At 36.5% G+C, this 21,401-nt stretch overlaps 1 protein-coding gene across 1 annotated transcript; it reads right to left on the bottom strand.

Moving 5' to 3' along the window:
* Positions 1-1,887: 1,887 nt before the first annotated feature.
* LOC131683557 (45 kDa calcium-binding protein) lies at positions 1,888-20,994 on the bottom strand. The gene is made up of 3 exons (XM_058965620.1): positions 20,364-20,994; positions 19,628-20,306; positions 1,888-2,333 (listed from the first exon to the last, which is right to left on the bottom strand). The coding sequence occupies exons 1-3, from the start codon at positions 20,606-20,608 to the stop codon at positions 2,259-2,261; spliced, it is 999 nt and encodes a 332-aa protein (XP_058821603.1). The 5' UTR covers positions 20,609-20,994; the 3' UTR covers positions 1,888-2,258.
* Between the last annotated feature and the right edge of the window lie 407 nt (positions 20,995-21,401).

The raw sequence follows: 21,401 nt of genomic DNA, 5'->3' as shown, positions 1-21,401 counted from the left end.
AATTCGCAGAACACTTTGCTAGCTCGACATTTTGTCCTTGAACCGTGTACACGATGTGTGAAAAAGCAGTTTAAGGCCCATCCACAAGACAATCACATCAAATTTTTTCCAGTGAGTGTAGTTATATAAAGTACACAAACTCGGCTCGATGGAACTATCCAAGTAAGCCTTAGATATCACGTACATTTGGTGCAACATCAGATGTTGCTGCAAGCTGTTCTCAATTCCTATTCGGCAGTTTTCACGCCGCCACGGCTTGGTAAGGCCAAACTGGTGTCGAAGCGGGTCAATTGAGGTTATCTGACGTATTCTTCATGATCACATCATTAGCGTTTCTGCGCTAGAATCGACACAGTCTTAGTTGATTATAGGATTAGGGACTATATTTAATGTGGTAAATAATGTCTTTTTCGCTTCAGATAGTTGATATTCGAGCCAGTAGAACTCCTTAAGCGTCTGATATACGAGTTCCGACGCAACTGGAGGATACGATAAAAGAGATCTCTTCTATGAGACGGTGGACCGACGGTGTCGAAATGCCGGAAGAGATGAACAGCGGCATGTGAGTTTAACAAGAGGGAATGAGACACTTACTACCATTGAAATGAAATCTGTAAGTCGCACTAACGAAATTCTTAATTTCAGAAACTGTACGAGATGGCGCTGGGCCTGTGGCCTTCGACGGGCATGGTCCATTCTCATTGGTTCGGAAGCCTTCTTGGCTGGTTGGTAGATATGTGCTCCTACTTTTAGGTTGATTAATTCGCTTGGGTGGGGGACATGGCGATCCTACTAGTTGTCGACTCTTTTGACCGTGGGTATGAGGCTAGCTCAGGAAAGGAGTGCAGGACTGGCACCTAAGAGATAGTTAATTATTCAGAACTTGTTCTTATGATTATTTAACTCGACGAAGCGCACCGGCTCTCAGAAATGATAAGTAACCCTTTCGAGTCGGTGTGGTCTATTCGAGTCGAACCAGGCGGACATTCGGTTCGAGCAAACTTTATGGGGAATAGTAGATAAACATTTTTTATTTCCTTTATGGGCAGAGATTCTTTTTTTGAAACCTTAAAATGCCTTCACTCGTCTAGCTACTCATAGTAATAGAAAAAAATGAGGGTTTGCCTGGTCCATAATGTAATTAATACGTATATTGACTAGAACAAGGATAATCAAATTCTGTTATAAGATAGAGATAAAACAGTACAGTTGTAGGAAAAGTATTCGCGAGAAAGGACTAATATTTCTAGTATGTTTACCGTTTCAATTAATAGTCGATTGATCCGCTTCGGACCTAGGAGACAAAAAAGGAGATTAGGAAGAGACAGAAGTGGATTCAATGCGAAATTTGCCAATATGACGTTGAGCCCAAGGCGATGGCAGGCTAAATTCACTGTCAAGGAAGATCGATAGTGTCAAACGAGAACGTGTTTACATTTTTTGAGAAAATCAATTACAAATCATTCTGAAGTTTGAAGGTTGAATATATATATATATATATATATATATATATATATATATATATATATATATATATATATATATATATATATATATATATATATATATATATATATATATATATATATATATATATATATATATATATATATATATATATATATATATATATATATATATATATATATATATATATATATATATATATATATATATATATATATATATACATATATATATATATATATATATATATATATATATATATATATATATATATATATATATATATATATATATATATATATATATATATATATATATATATATATATATATATATATATATATATATATATATATATATATATATATATATATATATATATATTGTTATATTTAGAAAGATGAGCTCTATCGGTTGATGAAATAAAAGGAGCATTTTATTCTTCATTTAATGACCCAATTCAGTACTCAGCTATCGTTATCGGATTTGATTGGGGTGCAGTCTTAAACAAATTTGCTAGTAATGTAAAAAAACTTAGTAGGGATATATGGTGGGTGTTAAGTCAGACCGGACTAAGTCGCAAAACATAAAAAAATAACTTTAAACTCGTTTTTCTCGAAATCAATAAATTCTGGTGTGACTTAACACCGACCATATGTTCGATGTAAAATAAACATTTGGAAACGAAGTTTACGATTCTATTTGTGCACTATCTTGTAAGATTTTTTTATAATACGTAATAATATCACATTCATTTGAATCAATTAATCTACTGCAACGGTCCATTTGGTTTAAAACTCGTCATGGAAACTTTCGGCCGTATTTATCATTTTGGAGGAAATGAAAATTGATGATTTGGCGACAATCTGAAATAAAAAAAAACTGATTGGTAAAGTTTTCTTTAAGCAAAAGTTTGAGATTTTTTATAACAATAATTTATTTGAAGTTGGATGGGGCAAAAGTACGCATTGGATTTTTTGAAGCACACAAGCATTAGAAATCGGCCACAGTATATGGATTTGATTATAGATTAACTTATCACAAATATAAACATGAACGATTTCTTTAAAGTGGTGTGAGGTTATGAGTTAAGCAGGATTTTTCGCTGTTCACAAGTATCTTTTTTTTTTTTCAATTTTGGGGATTATAACTTTGCTGTTTGAATAATTCAGCACCTCAAAATCTATAGAGCCCTAAAAATTTTCAACATATGGTAGGGTAGGTACTTCGTGAGATATAGTTGTTTTGATGAAAAACATTCTGTAATTTTCGTAGCAATTAAAGAAGTTAAAAAACTGACGCTGGGGCGATCTTCCCTAATAATAAGGTGTTAGACAAGCTTTTCTAATTAAAATTTATTTTTTTTCCATTAATTAGATAAGGGACCAACATCTGAAATAAGCACGAGCTCTCCGATCAAACAGCTCAAGAAAAAAAAGTATCAGCATCACTAGTTCCAAGACAAAATGTAGACTGACGAGAAATCAGATTAAATAAAACAGACATAGTAAAGTGCGAAAATGTAAATAGAGTTTAATTTACAATATAAATAGTATGTTCGAAAGAATGCCTGTAATGGTACGAAAGAGTATTATAAATAAAGTGCTGTAAGCCACGAAACAGTACCTTCTCAATTAACTCCCTATAAATGTATTATGTTACTCGGTTCAAGTTATTCAAAGTTACAGAAAAAAAACTGTGGTTGCCAGAAACAAAGAAGTATAGTCATCATTTTATATAGTGTTGCCTATTTCTCTGTATGGATCTCTATAACACAGCCTCTATCCGTCTAGCAACTCATATCGCGGGCTGTGATGAGCAAGCCCACGCTCGCCAAAGGAAATATTTAATTCTTCCACGAAATGTGAAATTTCACTTTCCAATTAAATTTTCGATAATATACTAATGAACTTAGATAAACATTCCTAAACGTATTTCAAATGAAGGCATAAAGAGGACGGCAGCATATACAAGCTTTAAAGTTTGAAACAAAACTGTTCGAGATAATAAATCGAAACGCTTCCAAATATAATGTCTATATTGAATAGGGGAAGATGGCGTAAAAGGCACTCATGAACATGGTCATAAATTAGCTATAGAACATTAATTGGGAGAATTTTATTAATTATGTCATTCAACTAACATTTTCCTCTGTAATCATTCATAACGATTCGCAAAATATTCGAAAAATATTCGATTTTTCAAACTCATTATACATTACTTTTTGAAAAATAGGCGGGGCAAAACGCACCTCTGCTGGGGTAACATGCACCACAATAACGGAGCATAATGCACCACTATAAGGGGGCAAAATGAATAAATTATTGTATTCCAATTCACAAAATCACAAGTAGCACACACAAGTCGCATCCTGCAGTGCTGAACTCAATCCAAACTCACCCTACACACCTACCCTTCCTACTCACACTGCTAATCATTGTGTGTACACAACTCGAACCTATCGCACATCTATTTTCGTGCATGCGATAAGCTTTGCTCATAGCAATGAAACGGGTGCAAGTTGTACACAGTTTAACTTAGTGCGGGTTGCAGAAATGGCATAGAGTTTACCGCTTACTGTACTGTCCGGAAGATATAGTTATGATGTTGCTCGTTTGAAATGCAAGCATCGACTTACTCAAACATACACGCGACACTTCTATTTATAATCTCGTGGTGTTTGATTGAGTCGTTAGGTGTTCGCTATTGACGGCTCTGCCCAGACTAGACTGAATCAAGTATATGAGTTTTCACATTTTCCGATATTTTCTCCTTTTTGCGGGTTTTCAATAGTGTACTATTAAAATACATAAGCTATATAGCAGTAGAACATAGGGTAAGGTGGGGGCAAATCCGACCTAGTAAATGGTTTTGGCTGTAAAATGCTCATTTTACATCGGATCAAGTCATTTTATATACCAAATTAAAGGCTTTTAAAGTGTTTCACAACCGAGGTTTATTCGTATTTTTAGAAAATTTGGAGATACAAGCGTTTTACGAAAAAGTTCATTTTTGCTGTTCTCCAAAATGGTGGGGTAAACCCGACCGCCTATGTTTTTGGTTGATTTAGTACAGATATTACCCAAATTTTATGGTTGTTCAATGATAAATAGATGAATGTCATGTTATTCAATTGTAACATGAAGAAAATGGAATGCAGTCAATCTTGGAATGTCAAAATCATGAGCAGTAGCACGTAAAGATATTCCCATTTGCATCGGAGCAATTGCTCGATGAATACTATATTCATCACGTTTTTGTGTTTTTCGTTTGTAATTATGAACCATTGTTCAAAAAATAATAAATAAAGATAGTAAAAATATTTTTCAAATTGATAAATAAACATTTTCTTAGCAAAAAAAAAGCGGTCGGATTTACCCCACTATTTAGAGGTCGGATTTGCCCCCACCGTGTCATTTTTCGTTACGACGCGATTAAAAAAATTATGAAAAAAGTTGGACTAAATTAATCTATGCACTTTGTAGGACTTAAATCAAAGAATTTAAATCCGCTTACATTTTTTATGCTATCACTTCAACAATCAGAAATATCTTAAAGTCAATGATGCAAAAAAATCAAATCAAAAGTTGTAAAAACACACTTATTGTCGTTTGAGCATCTCAATGTAGACTAATAAAATGCTGTCATGCCACCATTATGATTATTTTCGATGCTCTACACAACAACATTGATATTAGTTCTGGTAGTGCTTTCAACAACAGAGGGGGGTCGGATTTGCCCCACCTTACCCTATTTTCAGTTAGTTCCGAATTGTTTGTTAGCGTCAAAAGGCAAAAATAATAATTCATTCAGCATAACATAAAGCGGAGTTCAGCAAATCTTTGGTAAAATTTCTGACAGTCCCCGAAAAATGAAAACATTTCCGAAATGTTTTAATCTTATTGTGAGAATCTCCGTGGGAATATCATTTTACTGTACAAAATCTCAAAAAATTACTGAACGACTTTTAGCTGGTTTCGTGTGAACGAACGAATGGGTGTAGGCTCGCTAAATTTTAGTAAAGGTCGTTAAATTAACATCTTTATACAATAACAACAAACATTAGCTGTTACTATGAATGTGGGACACAGTGAATAATAATAGATAGAGAGTATTCAAAGATGGATGGATTCTGGACGCGTTTGGAAGTATCAAAAGAAAGAGAATATTTCAACCATTAAATTCTTCGAAGATGCTATTTGCCAAAATTTAGGATGTAGCGTTAGTGATTGAATGCTTGTTGTTTCCAGATATTGGAAAACGGTAAAGATTGATCACGCGTGTTGAATGTTAAATATTTCTTTTAATAATAATATGATGTCATCAATCTACAGTTCGTTTGAAAGATATTCGCAAAAGCTTTCTGATGATTTGTGCAGCATTTGTCTATGTTGGCAATTTTGACAATTTTCCTCATCCTCTAGGTTAGGTGTATCCAGAGTAAGATAATAGTGTTGTCAACCTCCTAGTGCAGCGGTTCTCAACCTTTTTCATACCACGGTTAGAAATCAGCTTGGTATGTTGCAGACCCCCACGGGCCACGGTTAATCATTGATTTTGTATGCTATCAATATATTATTTTCAATCTGTTAGGAAACAAGACTTGATATTTCAGTAACCTCTCGGAAAATATATTTTTCTTCGCGGACCCCCAGCATCGACTTCACGGACTCCAGGCTTTAGCGCTAGACGACGAAGTAGTCTGCTGGGATGACAGGCAGGTTTGCCCTGGCTAGCTGAATTTCTAGATCCCACAGCCCAAGTCAGCTTCACTTGTTTTTCCCACTTCTTCGATTTTTTATTCTTCCGAAACTATCAAAATCACAATTAATTACTGTTTAATTCTTAAGACGTTTACGCTGGCAACTTACTGCCCACTCTTTTAATTTAAAAACTCACGGCTTACGTATATTAAATATTTTTAGTAACATTTCAAGCAAACTTTGAAAAATGTTGAAATTTATTTACATTTATCGGAAATTACTTTTTTTACATAGACTTTATGCTTAGCTTAGCTTTTCACGTCACTATAACTTAAAATTCAGTTTTGTTGTATTATTCATTTGCTAAATTTGTTTCCTCGGCAGTCTAAACGAGAAATACCTACTGTACCAGTCATCGACCACGAAACCTAATCTCTTGCTTCTTTCTATTATAGGTTTTCCACAAATTCGTTAGTTATAGTGTTTCTGAAGTTTTTGCAACTGGTATTCCTGAATCTAATTTTATATGGAATAATCCTTCACGCTGTTTTTTTGAACATTTGAATTGGATGATCCGATCAAAAGTTAGATGCAGAAATCAAAATCTGTTGCAAAATCGGGAACCATCAGCTACTATTGATGTTCGAGCTAATTACATAATTTATCAACAATCAAAATCATCGGCGTGTTTCCCTTTCACAAAGCAAATACAAAAACAAATAATTTTAATTTGCATTCATTAACGCCTTTATCAATTGCACGATCAACCGATTAAAGCGGCATCGGTATGAGCAACGATAAATGAACATAAAAAATCGTGATCTATTATTAGAAGATGAAATGAAAATTTCGAAAAAAGAATCAGCTAATAATTCGGCAGTCGAATCGTATCTCTGCTATGGCACAGCTGAAATATTCTAACATACAGATCGCTCTTGTTATCAAATTGTCAAACACCGCAGTTCAATGGAGTAATGGTGGGCGCGGCCGTTTTAGCGTTGTTTCTGATGTCGGCGCGGCCAGTGGCAGGAGTTTTTCATGTAGCAGCGCTGAATGCTTCACTCTATTCAGAATTTCAGTTTGAAACCTATTTGACTGATTCGTTGTGGTACACAATAGGTAATTTTAAAAATTCTGCTATTTTTAGTACTATTTTACCATGGAACTATACTTTTGCAGCTGATATCGTTTGTATTGCTCTTCTGCTATGTGCTTTGTCCATTTATTATCTCCATCCTGTTTTGAGACATGTGCACAGTTTCACAATTTTAATCTTTCTCTGTGAACTGATCGTGCTGTACTTCAGTTTTCTATGCATAAACCTGAAATCATCTATCATTTCATGTGGAGTGGACGGGTATTTCATGAGTTTTTCCATATTGTTTTGCATATGTTGGTCCAATGTTATGTGCTTCGATTGCTACAGCATATTTTTCGATAGAAACTCGAACGTAGGCAAAACCGAGAAAGTAATATATTACTGCTTATATGGTTGGGGCTGTCCAGCGACTTATCTTGTGATATGTTTAACTTTGGATCATCTGGACAGTTTGAACCGGTCGATAAAACCACCATTTTCCGTGTGGGGTTGCGAACCAAGCGGTGAGTAAATTGATTCGATAGGTCAAGCTTATAAAAATTCCTACTACTTATAGAAAGAGCTGCCTCTTTTTTCTACTTCCACCTGCCTGTGATGTTGCTGATGGTTGCAAATGTGTGTCTCCTCGTCGTGACTGCTTGGCAAGTGAAGATACTTCAGCGAGTACTGCACAATACGGTTCATTTTGATAGAAGCACTGACCGGGAGAAGTTTGTCCTCACCTGGCGACTAGTTGCAACACTGTCCGTTTTGTTTTGCTTGCAGTTTTGTGCATGGGCTTTCGAGAATAGTTTTGGGTTATACATTCTGTTTAGTATCTATGCCTATTTGATGGGTATACTTGTATTCCTGCTATGCATTTGTAATCGTCACGTCAAAGAGAGTTTTTCAAAAATGATGTGGTGTTAATCGGGTAAACTCTACTTAGGCAAACTGAAAAACTGTGCATATAAAAATATAATGGTTGCGAAATATGCCAAAACTTGTAAAAAATATTAGTTTTAAGTGGAAAAATACAAACTATGTTTTAAAAATATAGGTAAGTCTTTGGTAAACTAAAATTAGTTTGAACAGTATCACCAACCAAAACCAACAACCAAAAGTTTTTTTATTGGTTTTAATTAATTAAATTCTCCTAATTCATATTCTATAACCAAGTTATGATAATGTTTCCTTATGGGGTGCATTAGATTGCCTAAAAAACAATTGAATTTGAACCATACCTAACAAATCTATCTACCCAACCAATCAACCCTAAAACCCCTAAAACGTTGTTTCGGCAATTTAGGTTTCACCGCTAGATGGTTGTATATACATCAGATTATCACTACAAGTAAAAGTATAGGAAAATGATTTTATTATCTACACTTTTGTCGAAGACAGCGAGTAAATACAGGTTGAATAAGAGAAGTTATAAATTATATATTTTTTTAACAAAGTGGTGTCTATGTCAGTTTTGCATGGGGCTAAAGGGCATATAATGCTGAATCAAATGTATAATTTCTGGAACTTTTTTGTTTGCGTGTTAACAGTTTCGTTTAGCCAATCAGTATGTTTAAAGAAATTTTAGTGCATAACATAAGGTGCTTTTTCGACGAAAAATGAGTTCTGTATTTCTTCGAATAGATGGCGTTACCACTAACTTTTAAATGAAGGGAAAATATGGATATTGGATAAGTTCAAATGAATTACTGTGAAATGTCTGTTCTATAACTTAGTGGGAGGCTCCTAGTTTCTATCTCCATCTTGAACAGCTTGTGTTGACACCCTCGATAGGGTGAAATGTGGAACCAAATTTTTCTAGCCTGTATTAAGTTAAAGACAACCAAGCGCCATTTTGATATACAACCCAAAAACCCAATCGCAATTAATATAGAACAAGAAATATGCAAATAAGTGTCCCATAACATTCTATTTTTTTCTTGTTTATTTGAAACGGTTCAATGCGTTAGCATACCCGAGCAGAAGAAAATAACTGCGGAATACTAAATTTAGGTATCAATACCAACGACTGTTTACCACAATATGGTATTAATGAGCTCTACATAAGAGGTAAAATACTAAAACAAAATAACACAGATATGTTCTACAAATAACTATTTGATAATAAAACGAGTTATTATAATACCTGAATAATAATAAAACATTTTTCAACCTTCCAGTAACAAAATTCACATTATGGAGGTATTCAATAAGGTATTGATTTGGTATTTGAAAAAATCACTGGAATACATAAATAATACTAAAATAAAGTATTATACCTCATTGAGGTATTAGGCAGGTATTGAAAAATGTTTCTTCAATACCTGCTTAATACCTCAATGAGGTATAATAATCAATTAATACCAAGTTTTGGTATGAATACCAAGAAATAGTATGCTCGGGTTATTGCCCAGTTATTTTCTCCTGGTCGGGTAACTTAGCCGTAGGTCTTTAAAATTCGAAGTTTCATGAATTTTAAAGGCATTCGGCATCAAAATAATAAATTCGATTTTCTTTTTTTCCTGTACTACCCTCGAACATTTTTCAGTTCCTGCTTAGATGGAATCAAGAACCATTGTAAGTGACCAATGTGGTTAAAGTGACTTTGGTTAATCAGTATTGATTTAGTCTTTGCATTAATTTTAATAAGTTTTGCATCATTTTGTCATCATGGTTGTACTAGTTTATATGAAAAATTGCCATATGACCGCACTCTTCAACCTGTAACTCCGAAACCGGAACCCCGATCGACAATAAATTCAATGACAGCCGACGAGAAGGTTGTACCTTTAAGTTTGTACAAATCGGTTCAACCATCTCTGTGAAACAAAGGTGAGATTTTTGCCACATACACGTATACATACATACATACACACAAACGTCCTATATCAACGAATTGAGTCGGATGGTATAGGACGCGCGGCGTCGATTTTCCGAGTGATGGCATAACATGTCTATATGAGAAAGATAAAAAATTATGACGCTCCGTCCGGTTTGACTTACCACAGGTATATTATGTACTAAAATTATTCCAAATATTATATTTGGTTTAACTCAGCCGTTATTTTCGAAATAATGAATTTCGCGGGAATCACCTACTGATTCACTACTTACGCTGTCTGGCTTCATGCAAAATTGACTCAGGCGTCACTTTGTTAAAAGTTTGATAACTTCTACTATCAAAGCACAGTCTTCGACAAAGTTGTAGATAAAAACTACAAGGGGCAGCCCTATGGGGTTGCACGAGCTGTAGACGTAGGACTATACTACTTAATGTAAAATATTTATCCGATTAAACTTATTTAAGAAGATCTGGAGAAAGAAGACAGAAAGCTGTGACCGAGCTAATATCTGGAGCTAAATCTTTATAGCATAAGATTAGCTTGTAAAAACTTTTCGATTGCGTGTGGTAAAAAAACCCGAACCAGAAAAATCAAATTTTAGGCAATATAATCACATTTCATGTATAGACCAAGCTTTCTAGTTATATTTTGCCATTATCGTAACTTTCCTAAAGTACGCATACGAATGTAGCGAATGCAGTGGTCTTAATCATATATCGAAACAAGAATCTAAAACAATTTTATATATGGACTAAGATGCGTTTTTGCAACGGTTTTTCAAGTGGCAGTGTATTCATTCATACATAGGCTTTGTAGTATGTACCTATTAGTAGGATAAAAATACTATATGCTGAGTGGAAATGAATCACGTGAAGGGGAAATGAATCAATGAATTGATCGAACGTAAATAATAAACTTTCGTTGTACAATTTAGTAACAAATTAGATCTACCTACCTAAACATTCTCCTCAAACATTGAACCCACGCGCACAAAGCAAAATGAGTCAACGCTGATGATGATGGGTAGAGCGAAAGAGGCAACTAATACCACGACACTATGTTAACCGTGTTTGCAAATCGAGCCCACATGTACAAACGATTTTGTGTACGAATAATTATACATAAAAGTGTGCTGGATACGAACACAACACAAATAAAGCATAGTATTCGAACAGACTAGCTCAGTCGCGTGTTGGACAGCACTGGGTAGCGAACTTCTACAGCCAGTGCAACGAACTTCTAACTCAGCTACATTGGCTGTGAAAACACACAGCGCAGTGGTCTGCTCCGCTTGCTGTTCAAGAGACAACTGAGCGTTTTCGGCGAAATCCGTCCGTTTAAATAGTCGATGATGACGTCATTCATAGAAGCGTAGCGCACTAGGTACACAAATCTGTCGTGCTGGACTAGGGAAGCGTATCTTCTGTGTGTAAATGCGCGATATTTTGACTAGGTTGCTCATTATTTAAATTTTTAATGCTATGATATCAAAAATCTTTGGGTTTATCTATTGGAATCTATTCTTAGAAGTATTTCGGGGCGATATGCGCAAAAAATTTGAAAATTTATCGTGAGATGGCTGAATTATATGCGTTTAAAATTGGACCACTTTTCGTTACATACCATTTTTGTAGAATTTGCAACGTGCACCCCTATATCGAAAACAGAGACGTAGTCCTACGTCAAAAAATATCTTTCCTATCTTCCCTTGTAGTGATAATCCGATGCATACAGTTTCACCTAATGATATAAAGGCGTGCATACAGTGCTACCTAGTGGTAAAAATGTTTTCTTCGGGCAAATTGTCGAAAAACTCCATACAAATTTCGAGAACGTTCTGCTAGTTAGACTTGTTCAATTTGGTTCAAATGTGGAATTGACTGATAGGTGTGTCGATGGGGGCATATTTTTGTCAATCTAGAGTGCATCTTTCCCTGCATGTAGAGCATTCGAAGTTTATCACTCCACTAAACTCCACCATTCATCCAACCTCACATTTTGATATTGTTTAATTTTTTACACATAGTTGTATGGCCAAGGACTCAATATATATTTTTTAACACTTAGGAACTGATTGTGTCATAGTAAGTAAACAACCACTTTTTCCACTTTCAAAGTTTGATGTTCGAGCTAATGCCAAACTGGAACAGAGTGTGGCGGACGAAAAAGGGGTGTTCGATTCAGTTGCGTTCAACACTAGTAGGGGAAAGTCCGTAATGGTGTTCCTAGGGGTCAGTTTTAGAATCTTTTGACAGACTTTGTTTACAAAGTCTTTGTCTTGAAATCATGCGCAAATTAAGTTGGAAAGAACAAAACCACTAAGGGCCGATTTCTTCACCTACGCTTGACTCTTAAATCAGGTTTACCGGAATATTCAACCTATAATTACAATATTAATAGTTAGGCGGACACAAAATCCGAAAAACTGGCAGCTCTTATTCCAGGAAGAAAATACTGGCATCGCATGTCAATATTCAAGCTCTAGTTTAATAGTTATTGTCCGTGCGTTTCCAAAGGAGACGCGACGATTATTTTCCGTCGCAGCAAGATTCGTAGCGCTATTTGGCGCACGATTCGTCGCAATGTATTTCTTACGGGATGAGTGACACTTTAATAAAAGGTGGTGCAATTTTGTGTAAAAACCTTACTGTAAAGCAAACATACGAAAACCTGAAACTTTAGAAGAACAGTTTTCAGTTCAGTTTTATTAACAAATTCAGTTAAAGTAAATAATTAGCATACATTACACTTGGATAATACATATTTATTATCAAATGTGCCAATTCAATTCGTCGCATCAAAATGATTGAATGGTTCGTTTCCAATGAAACGTACAATAAAGTCGCGAGCAAGAACTTTACATAAACTTGTAGCGAAACGAATTCGAAGATATGATGTGGTTTTATACGAATATTTCTCGGTGTTGCAGAAAGTTACTGTTTATTTTCGTTCCTCTATGCTCGATAACACAAACAAAGAGTAAAATAATTGTCACCACAATCACAATATCTTCTTCATATATATCTAAAGAGAAAATGTTATGTGTCGTCATGTCCGATTGGCTCCGGTATTTGCCATGTTCGATTGGCTCCGCCCAGTATCTCCGCCTAACTGTGAATATAGGAACTATAGTTCAACCTGGTTTAAAAAATTTGCAAGTATGAAGAGATCGGCCCGAAATGAGCAGTTTCGAAACGGTTTGAAGAACTTTTTTTCTGTTTCATGGAAGGTGCCATTGAGGCGCTGTACGTCGGACCGGAAAATGTGCCAGCAAGTCATGAAGAACTCGAAAATACCTCTATTCAAGTAACAAGCAGAACAATTTAAGCTTATAATAACAGCTGCCCAATCAAAGTACGAGCAACAAACATCCACCTTGGTGGAATAAAAGATTAGAAAACTTGAGGAAACATCCTCGTAAAATGTTTAATCTAGCAAAGAAAACAGCAGTACAGAGTTTACAGTGGGCTGAATAAAGAAAGGCCCTCACGTTGTATAACAAAGAAATAAGGAAAGCAAAACGTATAAACTGGAGGCACACTTGTGAAACAATTGAAAGTACTTCAGTGGCGGCGAGATTACAAAAAGTTTTGTCAAAAGATCACTCTAATGGTCTAGGTACTCTCAAAAAGGACAATGATAGTTATACCTCTAATACATTAGAAACATTGAATGTAATGATGCAAGCACATTTCCCTGGCTCTCTTACTCTATTGAGTGGAGAAATGATCTCCTTGGATTCCCATGCTGGATTACAGGTGACCAGCACAGGAGCTCCTCAGGAACACAATGATATCGCAGGCATAACTGGACAAAAATGACCAGGGGAGCCAGGCAAGATCTTGCAAGTCGTATCTTCACTCAAACAAGAGTTGAATGGGTAATAAACTCGTTTGAATCATTTAAATCCCCAGGAATAGACGAAATTCGTCCAATTATGATTCAAAAAAGTAAAGGATTTCTAATACCTTGCTTAACTGAAATGTTTAGAGCTTGCGGTTCAATTATATTCCGAAAACTTGGATTTCCGAAACGTTAAATAAAAGAGAAATAATATGCAGCCATGGAAGTTCAACAATCATTGCAAGGGCTGTGAAAGGATGTCCACAAGGAGGGGTACTTTCACCTCTGTTGTGGTCGTTGATGGACTATTATCACAACTGGAGGCAAACCGATTTGAAATAGTTGGTTTTGCAGACGACTTAGTGATTATTGTTCGTGGGAAATATGAACAAGTAATCAGAGATAGATTGCAATATGCTCTCAATTCAACTGCAGCATGGTGCAAAGGTGAGGGGTTATCCATAAACCCTCATAAGACCACGATTATTCCATTTACACGAAAAAGAAAATTTAAAATATCTGACTTATATTTGGAAGGAACGAAATTAGTCCTTTCACTGAAGGTAAAATATCTAGGAGTGATCATTGATAGCAAACTCAATGGGAACTCCCATATTGATCAAATTATAAGTAAGGCTACTGGTGCCTTATGGATAAGTATAAAAACCTTTGGAAAAAATGGGGAATGAAACCTAAAATGATTCATTGGATCTATATGGTTATAGTAAGACCTAGAATAATATACGCGATTTTAGTTTTGTGGCCGAAAACCAAAGTTAGGTACGCACAGAAAAAACTTGAAAAATTACGAAGACTTGCTACGATCTCTATCACAGGAGCAATCCGTAGTACGCCATCTAAAGCGCTTGATACCATGTTAAATTTATTGCATTTACATTTGCTTGTGCAAATGGAAGTTGAGAAAAATGCACTAAGGCTGAAAAGAACTAAACAGTTCTTCGATGGAGACCTTAAGGGCCATCTCAGTATTTTAAAAGAGTTCAAAATCAATCCGTTATTAAATCAAACTGACTGGATGAATAGCAAATATAACTTTGAACGCCTATTCAACGTGTCTGAACCAAGCCGCACTGAATGGGAAACAGGAGGACCTACTGTTAAACCAGGATCAATAGTTTTCTACACTGATGGTTCTAAACAGAGCAACAAAGTTGGGGCTGGGGTAACTGGTCCTGGAGTTAACGTGTCAATATCTATGGGTAAATGGCCAACTGTATTTCAAGCGGAAGTACAGGCAATTATTGAATGTGCCACGATTTGTTTACAACGCAACTACAGACATACGAATATATGCATCTTCTCTGATAGTCAAGCAGCCCTTAAAGCATTGAAGTCAGTTACGTGTACCTCTAAATTGGTTTGGGAATGCATTCAATTGCTACAGCAGGTGGCTAGAAAAAGTACAGTGGATCTTTTCTGGGTACCTGGGCCCAGTGGAATTGAAGGCAATGACAAAGCAGACTTACTAGCAAGAAATGGATCATCAAAATTATTCCTTGGGCCTGAACCATTTTGTGGGGTCTCAGAATGAACCATAAAAATGGAATTGAAGAACTGGGAAAATTCAATTATAGATGACATTTGGAAAAATAATACTACTGCCCGGCAATCTAAAAGATTTATCTCACCAAATAAAATAATAACTCAACGGCTGCTTAGTATGTCTAAAAAGGATTTAAGTACTTTCAGTGGTTTAGTAACAGGGCACTGCCCGAGTAAATATTGCCTCAAGCAGATAGGAAAAATAGAATATGAAATGATACCTGTCGCTTCTGCAAACTAGATAAGGAGAACTCAGAACATTTATTATGTAACTGTGTGGCACTTTTGCACAAAGGGAGCAAATTCTTCGATAAGGGGATAATACAACCCTTAGATGTATGGACGACTGCGCCCAGTAAGGCAATATACTCTCGAAGGCTTCATCTTCAAGAATCGGGTGATCGAATTGGACCACACAAAAACATTATGACCAGGATGATGAAGCGTATGTCGAAATTTGCTTGCAATAGCTTCAATGGCTGAAATTTTATGTTGCAAGGTGCGATACCTTGCAACATAAAACTTTCCTGGAACTTCCAAGAAACGTTTGTTTTTGTTTTGCGGACAAGTTTGCCGGTAAACTGATGATCTGGCAGCGAATATGTAGTTGTGGGCGGAAGGTTACGGGTTTCATCACAAGCAACAATATGAACGGCAGGGATGCATGAAGCACAGCACGAGAGCCTAACACAAGCTGAGCGGCCGCTTTGAACAAAACAAAAGTAATAAGCACTCACACTGCTCATGCTAGGTAACCGTTGCGTTCGAGTTGTAGATTCGAAGAGCTAGCACAACGAGTTAGCACGATGAGCTAGCTCGGTAAGCTGGCACGAGCTAGCTCGGTAAGCTAGCTCAGCGAGTTAGCTCAATGAACTAGCACGGTAAGCTTGTCCAATGAACAAGAACGGTGCAGTAGTGTAAGCTATGGAACGAAAGAATAGGACAAAGCAAGAAATATACGTTGGTAAATGTACGACAGGTTGCTGAAAAAACGATGCAGGCATTAATACGCACCAGAGCCTAAAATTCTCATACCTATTCAATGAACGACGAAATTCAGAGAATTCATCTTCGTCCTTTCCTTGCCTCTTTCGTCGCTAAATGCATGAAAAAATAAAACAATAAAGGCGATGTCCCCTCCTCTCTCGATTCTACGAAAACGAGTAGCAGCAGCAGCGACTTTCGTTTTCCTATGACAATCCGAAATATCAATTTCGTTGTGATGCATGCTCAGTAATTTGCGACTATCATTCATTAAATGAAATTAATGCAATGTGCATCTAATAATGCAACTAGAACATAGTTAAAATGAGAAATATGCACACCGATCAGGCTTCCGTCTTACAATACCATCATTAGCTCGCAAATCTAAAGAATCGAGCATCGACAAATAAATATCATTGCTAGTGTATTTTCGTTTCCCCAGCAGTAAGGTCAATATCGAAGTTACCAATATCATTCTGAATCTCAAAGCGAAAATGAGCGTGCGGAGAGAATAATGAAAATGCTCTGCTACATGCTTGCTTTGTCCTAGCCCGTTGTCTCATTTTCGATTTCGCAAAGTGCTAGTGGTATGGAAAGAAGCTTCGTTCTTTCGTCAGTTTCGCCAGATTTTGCCAAATGAAAAAAACATTTTCCGACTCTGATACGCACACTAACGCGTTGTATTTTTCTACTTCGCTATAGCTGAGCTATACCTCCGTGATGCCTGTCAGCTATCACCGCGCTAGCGAAAGCTCTCGCTCATCGGTGCTCGTGCTACTTGCTAACTCTAGCTCATCGAACACCAGCACAAGCACTAGCTCAATGAACTTAGCTCTGACACACTATGAGCTAGCGCACAGGAATAGGACACGGTGCAGCACCGCTTTTGTGCATGCCTGATGAACGGACAGTTTTAAACATCGAATAGGGGAAGATGGGGTAAAACGCACCCCTTAAGAAAATATGATCATAACTCAGCTATAGAACAATCGGGAGAATTTAATTAATCTCATTTAGCCAACGTTTCCCTCTGTAATCACAATCATAACGCTTTGCAAAATAATCAAAACATGAAAAATATTCGATTCTTTAAAATCATTTAAAATTGCCTTTTGAAAAATAAGCGGGGCAAAACACACCTGTACGGGGGTAAAACGCACCACAACAATGGGGCATAATGCACTACAATAACGGGGCAGAATGCACTGCAACCAGGGATGCCACATTGAAATCTTTGTTTCGGCCAAAAAATTGTTTTACCATCTGTGATGACTAAACATGAAAAAAAATCTGTGAAAATCTGTGATAAATTTCCAAAAAATCTGTGAAAAATCCCAATATTTCCAAAAATCTGTGAAATTTTTATCAAAATGCCAAAAATCTGTCATATGTAAAAAAGAATCTGTGATAAAAAATTGTGAAAAAAATATGTGACATTACAGGAAAATCTGTGAATATGGTAACCCTGACCGCAACAACGGGGCAGAATGCTCGGTGAACAAGCTAGTAGTTTTGTTTTCTGACGAGATTCCACAAAAGTGTGCCGTTAAATAGCCCTAGGTTATGCAATTAGTGGGTTTTCAGAACATGTTTTTTGTTTTCGATTATAAAATCAGCAAAATAAAAGAAGAGGGCATTTTGCCCCCGATAGAGCAGATATAAATTTAGCAAAAAGTGAATTATTTAGAAGATTTTTCATATATAGTGCGACAGAATAATGAACGACGGTTTAAATAGAACTGGAATGCACTGATATAATAGTACAAATTGCATTTATAAGAGCTGAAAATGCTTGTTGCACGAGCCACGATAATTACATGAGAAGGGCACGTTATTGTCTTTTGTTTATTTCTCGAGCTGCTATTGATGTACTATTATCAAACTTTGATAAAGTATGTTTACTATGGTGGACTTCCGACTGGTGTTACCCTTTTCTTGAAATCTTTAGCAGTTTTCGTTATAAGCAAGGGGTGAATTTTGCTCCGGGGGTGCGTTTTACCACATCTTCCCCTATTTGGAGAAACTTGTGTTGCCATTCATTAAGTCCTAGAGGCCTTCAAAGTAATTTTAGGTGAAAAAAATAAAATAAAAAAAAGCATTTTTGGCGATGCAGAAAGTGTTAAGCCTTTCAGTCAATTTCCATACAATTATTCAACATTTGAACATTTTCCGAATTTTCATTGCAAAATATGCAAATCTTCGGGAGGTACCTCGAAAAAAATGCGAAAATATACCACAACTCAATATCTCCTGTAGCAATTGTTCTGAAATTTGGCGTAGTTCTTCTTTACATCATTACCCAGGTAACTACAAAAACTCTTTACAAATTATTTTTGATTATTTTTTTACAAGAATATATCGATCGATTTTTTTTAGCAAAAATCTGACTTTTGGCTTTAAGCGCTACGATAAATTCAAAAATTGAGCAAAAAGTAAAGTATAGTTACCTGGAAAATGACGTAAAGACTCCAAATTTTCAAAAAGATTTTGAGTTTTGATGTACAACGCAAAAGAATTTTTTTTTTTTTTTTTTTTTTTTTTATTTCAATTATAGAGGTTTTAACCTTAAGGTCATTCGCCTCTTCGGGTTAGAAAAATCTCTTAGGAAAAATTTCTAACCCTATGTGCGGGGTCGGGACTCGAACCCAGGTGCGCTGCGTACAAGGCAATTGATTTACCAATACGCTACGCCGACTCCCAACGCAAAAGAATGTTACGACGAGGAGCCTCCGAAGATTCACTGTCACTCATTTAATTTTCAGTATTTTCCAATGAAGTTTTAGTTGTGAAATTGAAGGAATGTACAAACTCTTTGTATCGCCATTTTTTTTTTGGAAAGATGTGTCTTTTACCGGATTAACCTTACCCTCTCTTGATGGACGAGTAGAATAAAGAATAAATTAAATCTAGGGATGTCCGCTTTACCTACATTCTCCTATATCATATTATTTATGCCAGTTTTGTTATTATAGAGCTTAAAGTTATTAAAGTGCGAAGCAATCATATTGATATCGATTGAAGCGTAATCCATTGACTGTAGGCCGAGTAATTAATGAAATATTGTGCACCTTGAGCAATGTGATAAAATAGACCATCTATCCCTTTTTGAAATTTTCATATTACGCATATGCAAAAAACTGTACCTCTTGTAGGGTTAGTCTCCTGTCTCCGTCTTTATCTGCCAGACTAAAGAGGGTCGATGCCTCCTGGATGGCATATCTCGGATGTCGCGGATCAACGTAGGACAGCAACTCCCCTCGGTCAGCTTTTCCATCCTTATTTTTATCTATTATTTTGGTGAATTCCTCCTTCCGCTCGCGTTCACTTTGCGAGAGTATAAGCTTCCTGCTGCTGGCATCGGCAACTCCAATTGGTAGCACGTCGGAAAATTCGGCTGCCGTGAGCCGATCATCCCCGTCCGAATCGAACTGGCGTAGTATATCATCTACCAAGTTCAGAAGGTTCACCGGACTGGATTCAGGATGACGAAACGCTAGGAACTCGTCAAGTGTCAGGCTCAGTGGGTCGGTACGCGCCGCCTCAAACCAGAGAGCTTTATCGCGTACCAACGACCCCTTCACTTTTCGGTCCAATGTTTCGAGTATTGGCTTCACAAGATGTGTTTCGCTGATGCCATAATCACGAAGGGCATATATTTGATATTCATCCCAACTGATCAGTCCATCCCGTGGTTTTAGGTCGATTTCCACAAATGTGGTTGGATTGTTGCGTATGGCATTGTCAATGTGGTCCCGTATCTTAAAATTGATATATTTGGCTAGCTCTTGCATCGATAAATATTTGTCTCCATTGGTATCTGCTCTGTGGGAAAGAAATCCATTAAATTCAGGTTGCAAACAAGTTTCACTAAAACTATACTTATTGAAAGCGGCTGTTAATTCTCGCCGCGCATTTGCATCTACGATGTACCATTCAGAGTTTATGCTGCTCTTTTTGTTCACACCGTTCCCATCATTTTTTTTCTTCATTGCACCAGTAGTGGAGTTGAAGGGGAATGCTAACATCAATATGCAGGTGATGAAAATAAGATAGAAGAGTACGGGCCAAAGTGTGGACCAGCGTGGAATTTTCATGTTACGTAATATTTTTATTATGAAGCCCATCCTGTCTGCTTTCACGGTTCACAACTTTTCATGAATTTTTGGAATGTGGTACAATCGATAGTGAAATGGCGAAGCGATGCTATTCACTGCGGAAGTGGAGCAAATCCATCTGTTTTCATTTTCTGTTTTGCAATTCCGTAATCAATTCCACATGTTGCACAAGATAAGCTTCGTGGGTATTCACTCAATCTACATCACACTATCGATTTCAGCATCAAATCTTTCGCTTTAAAACGTCTGGTCCATTCTCGCAGCAATAACACTGCTGACATACTAACTAGTTAACGAAAGTGAAAGAGAAACCATTGTCGCTGCTGTTGCTGATGCAGGCGCGACTTGAACCAGCGAACCGCTTGGATTGGTGGCTGCTCTTACTCCCCCCACGGCTGGGCTACCAAGATCTCCATCAATACACATAACTGAGCGAGCATAAAAGCGGTGAGTGCATGTTTCTCTCTAAAACAGACTTGGAGTGATCTGTATCAAAACAAACTCGTGGAAACGATGATTTATAAATAACGAAATGTGGTGGCCGCGTGATATGTAGGTACATATTGGTAACGAGAGTGAAACGAGCGGCTAGCAAAAGAGATTCTTCTTTTAGGAGAATAAATTTCCACGCAAACGAGAGTGGTCGAAAAAAAGTTTTTCATACGATAATGCTCCAATAAAATTTTGAAAATAGAAGCAAAAACAAGAAAATTAAGCTTTCGCTTTTATTAAAATTACAACCAGAACCACCCACACAAGTCGCTTGAAAATGTTACGATTTTCACAGTTTTAGTGCACAATG

Source organism: Topomyia yanbarensis, chromosome 2 (assembly GCF_030247195.1).
Source record: "Topomyia yanbarensis strain Yona2022 chromosome 2, ASM3024719v1, whole genome shotgun sequence".
NCBI lineage: Eukaryota > Metazoa > Arthropoda > Insecta > Diptera > Culicidae > Topomyia > Topomyia yanbarensis.
Note: the sequence above shows the minus strand (reverse complement) of the source record. Positions and strands in the feature narration are given on the sequence as shown.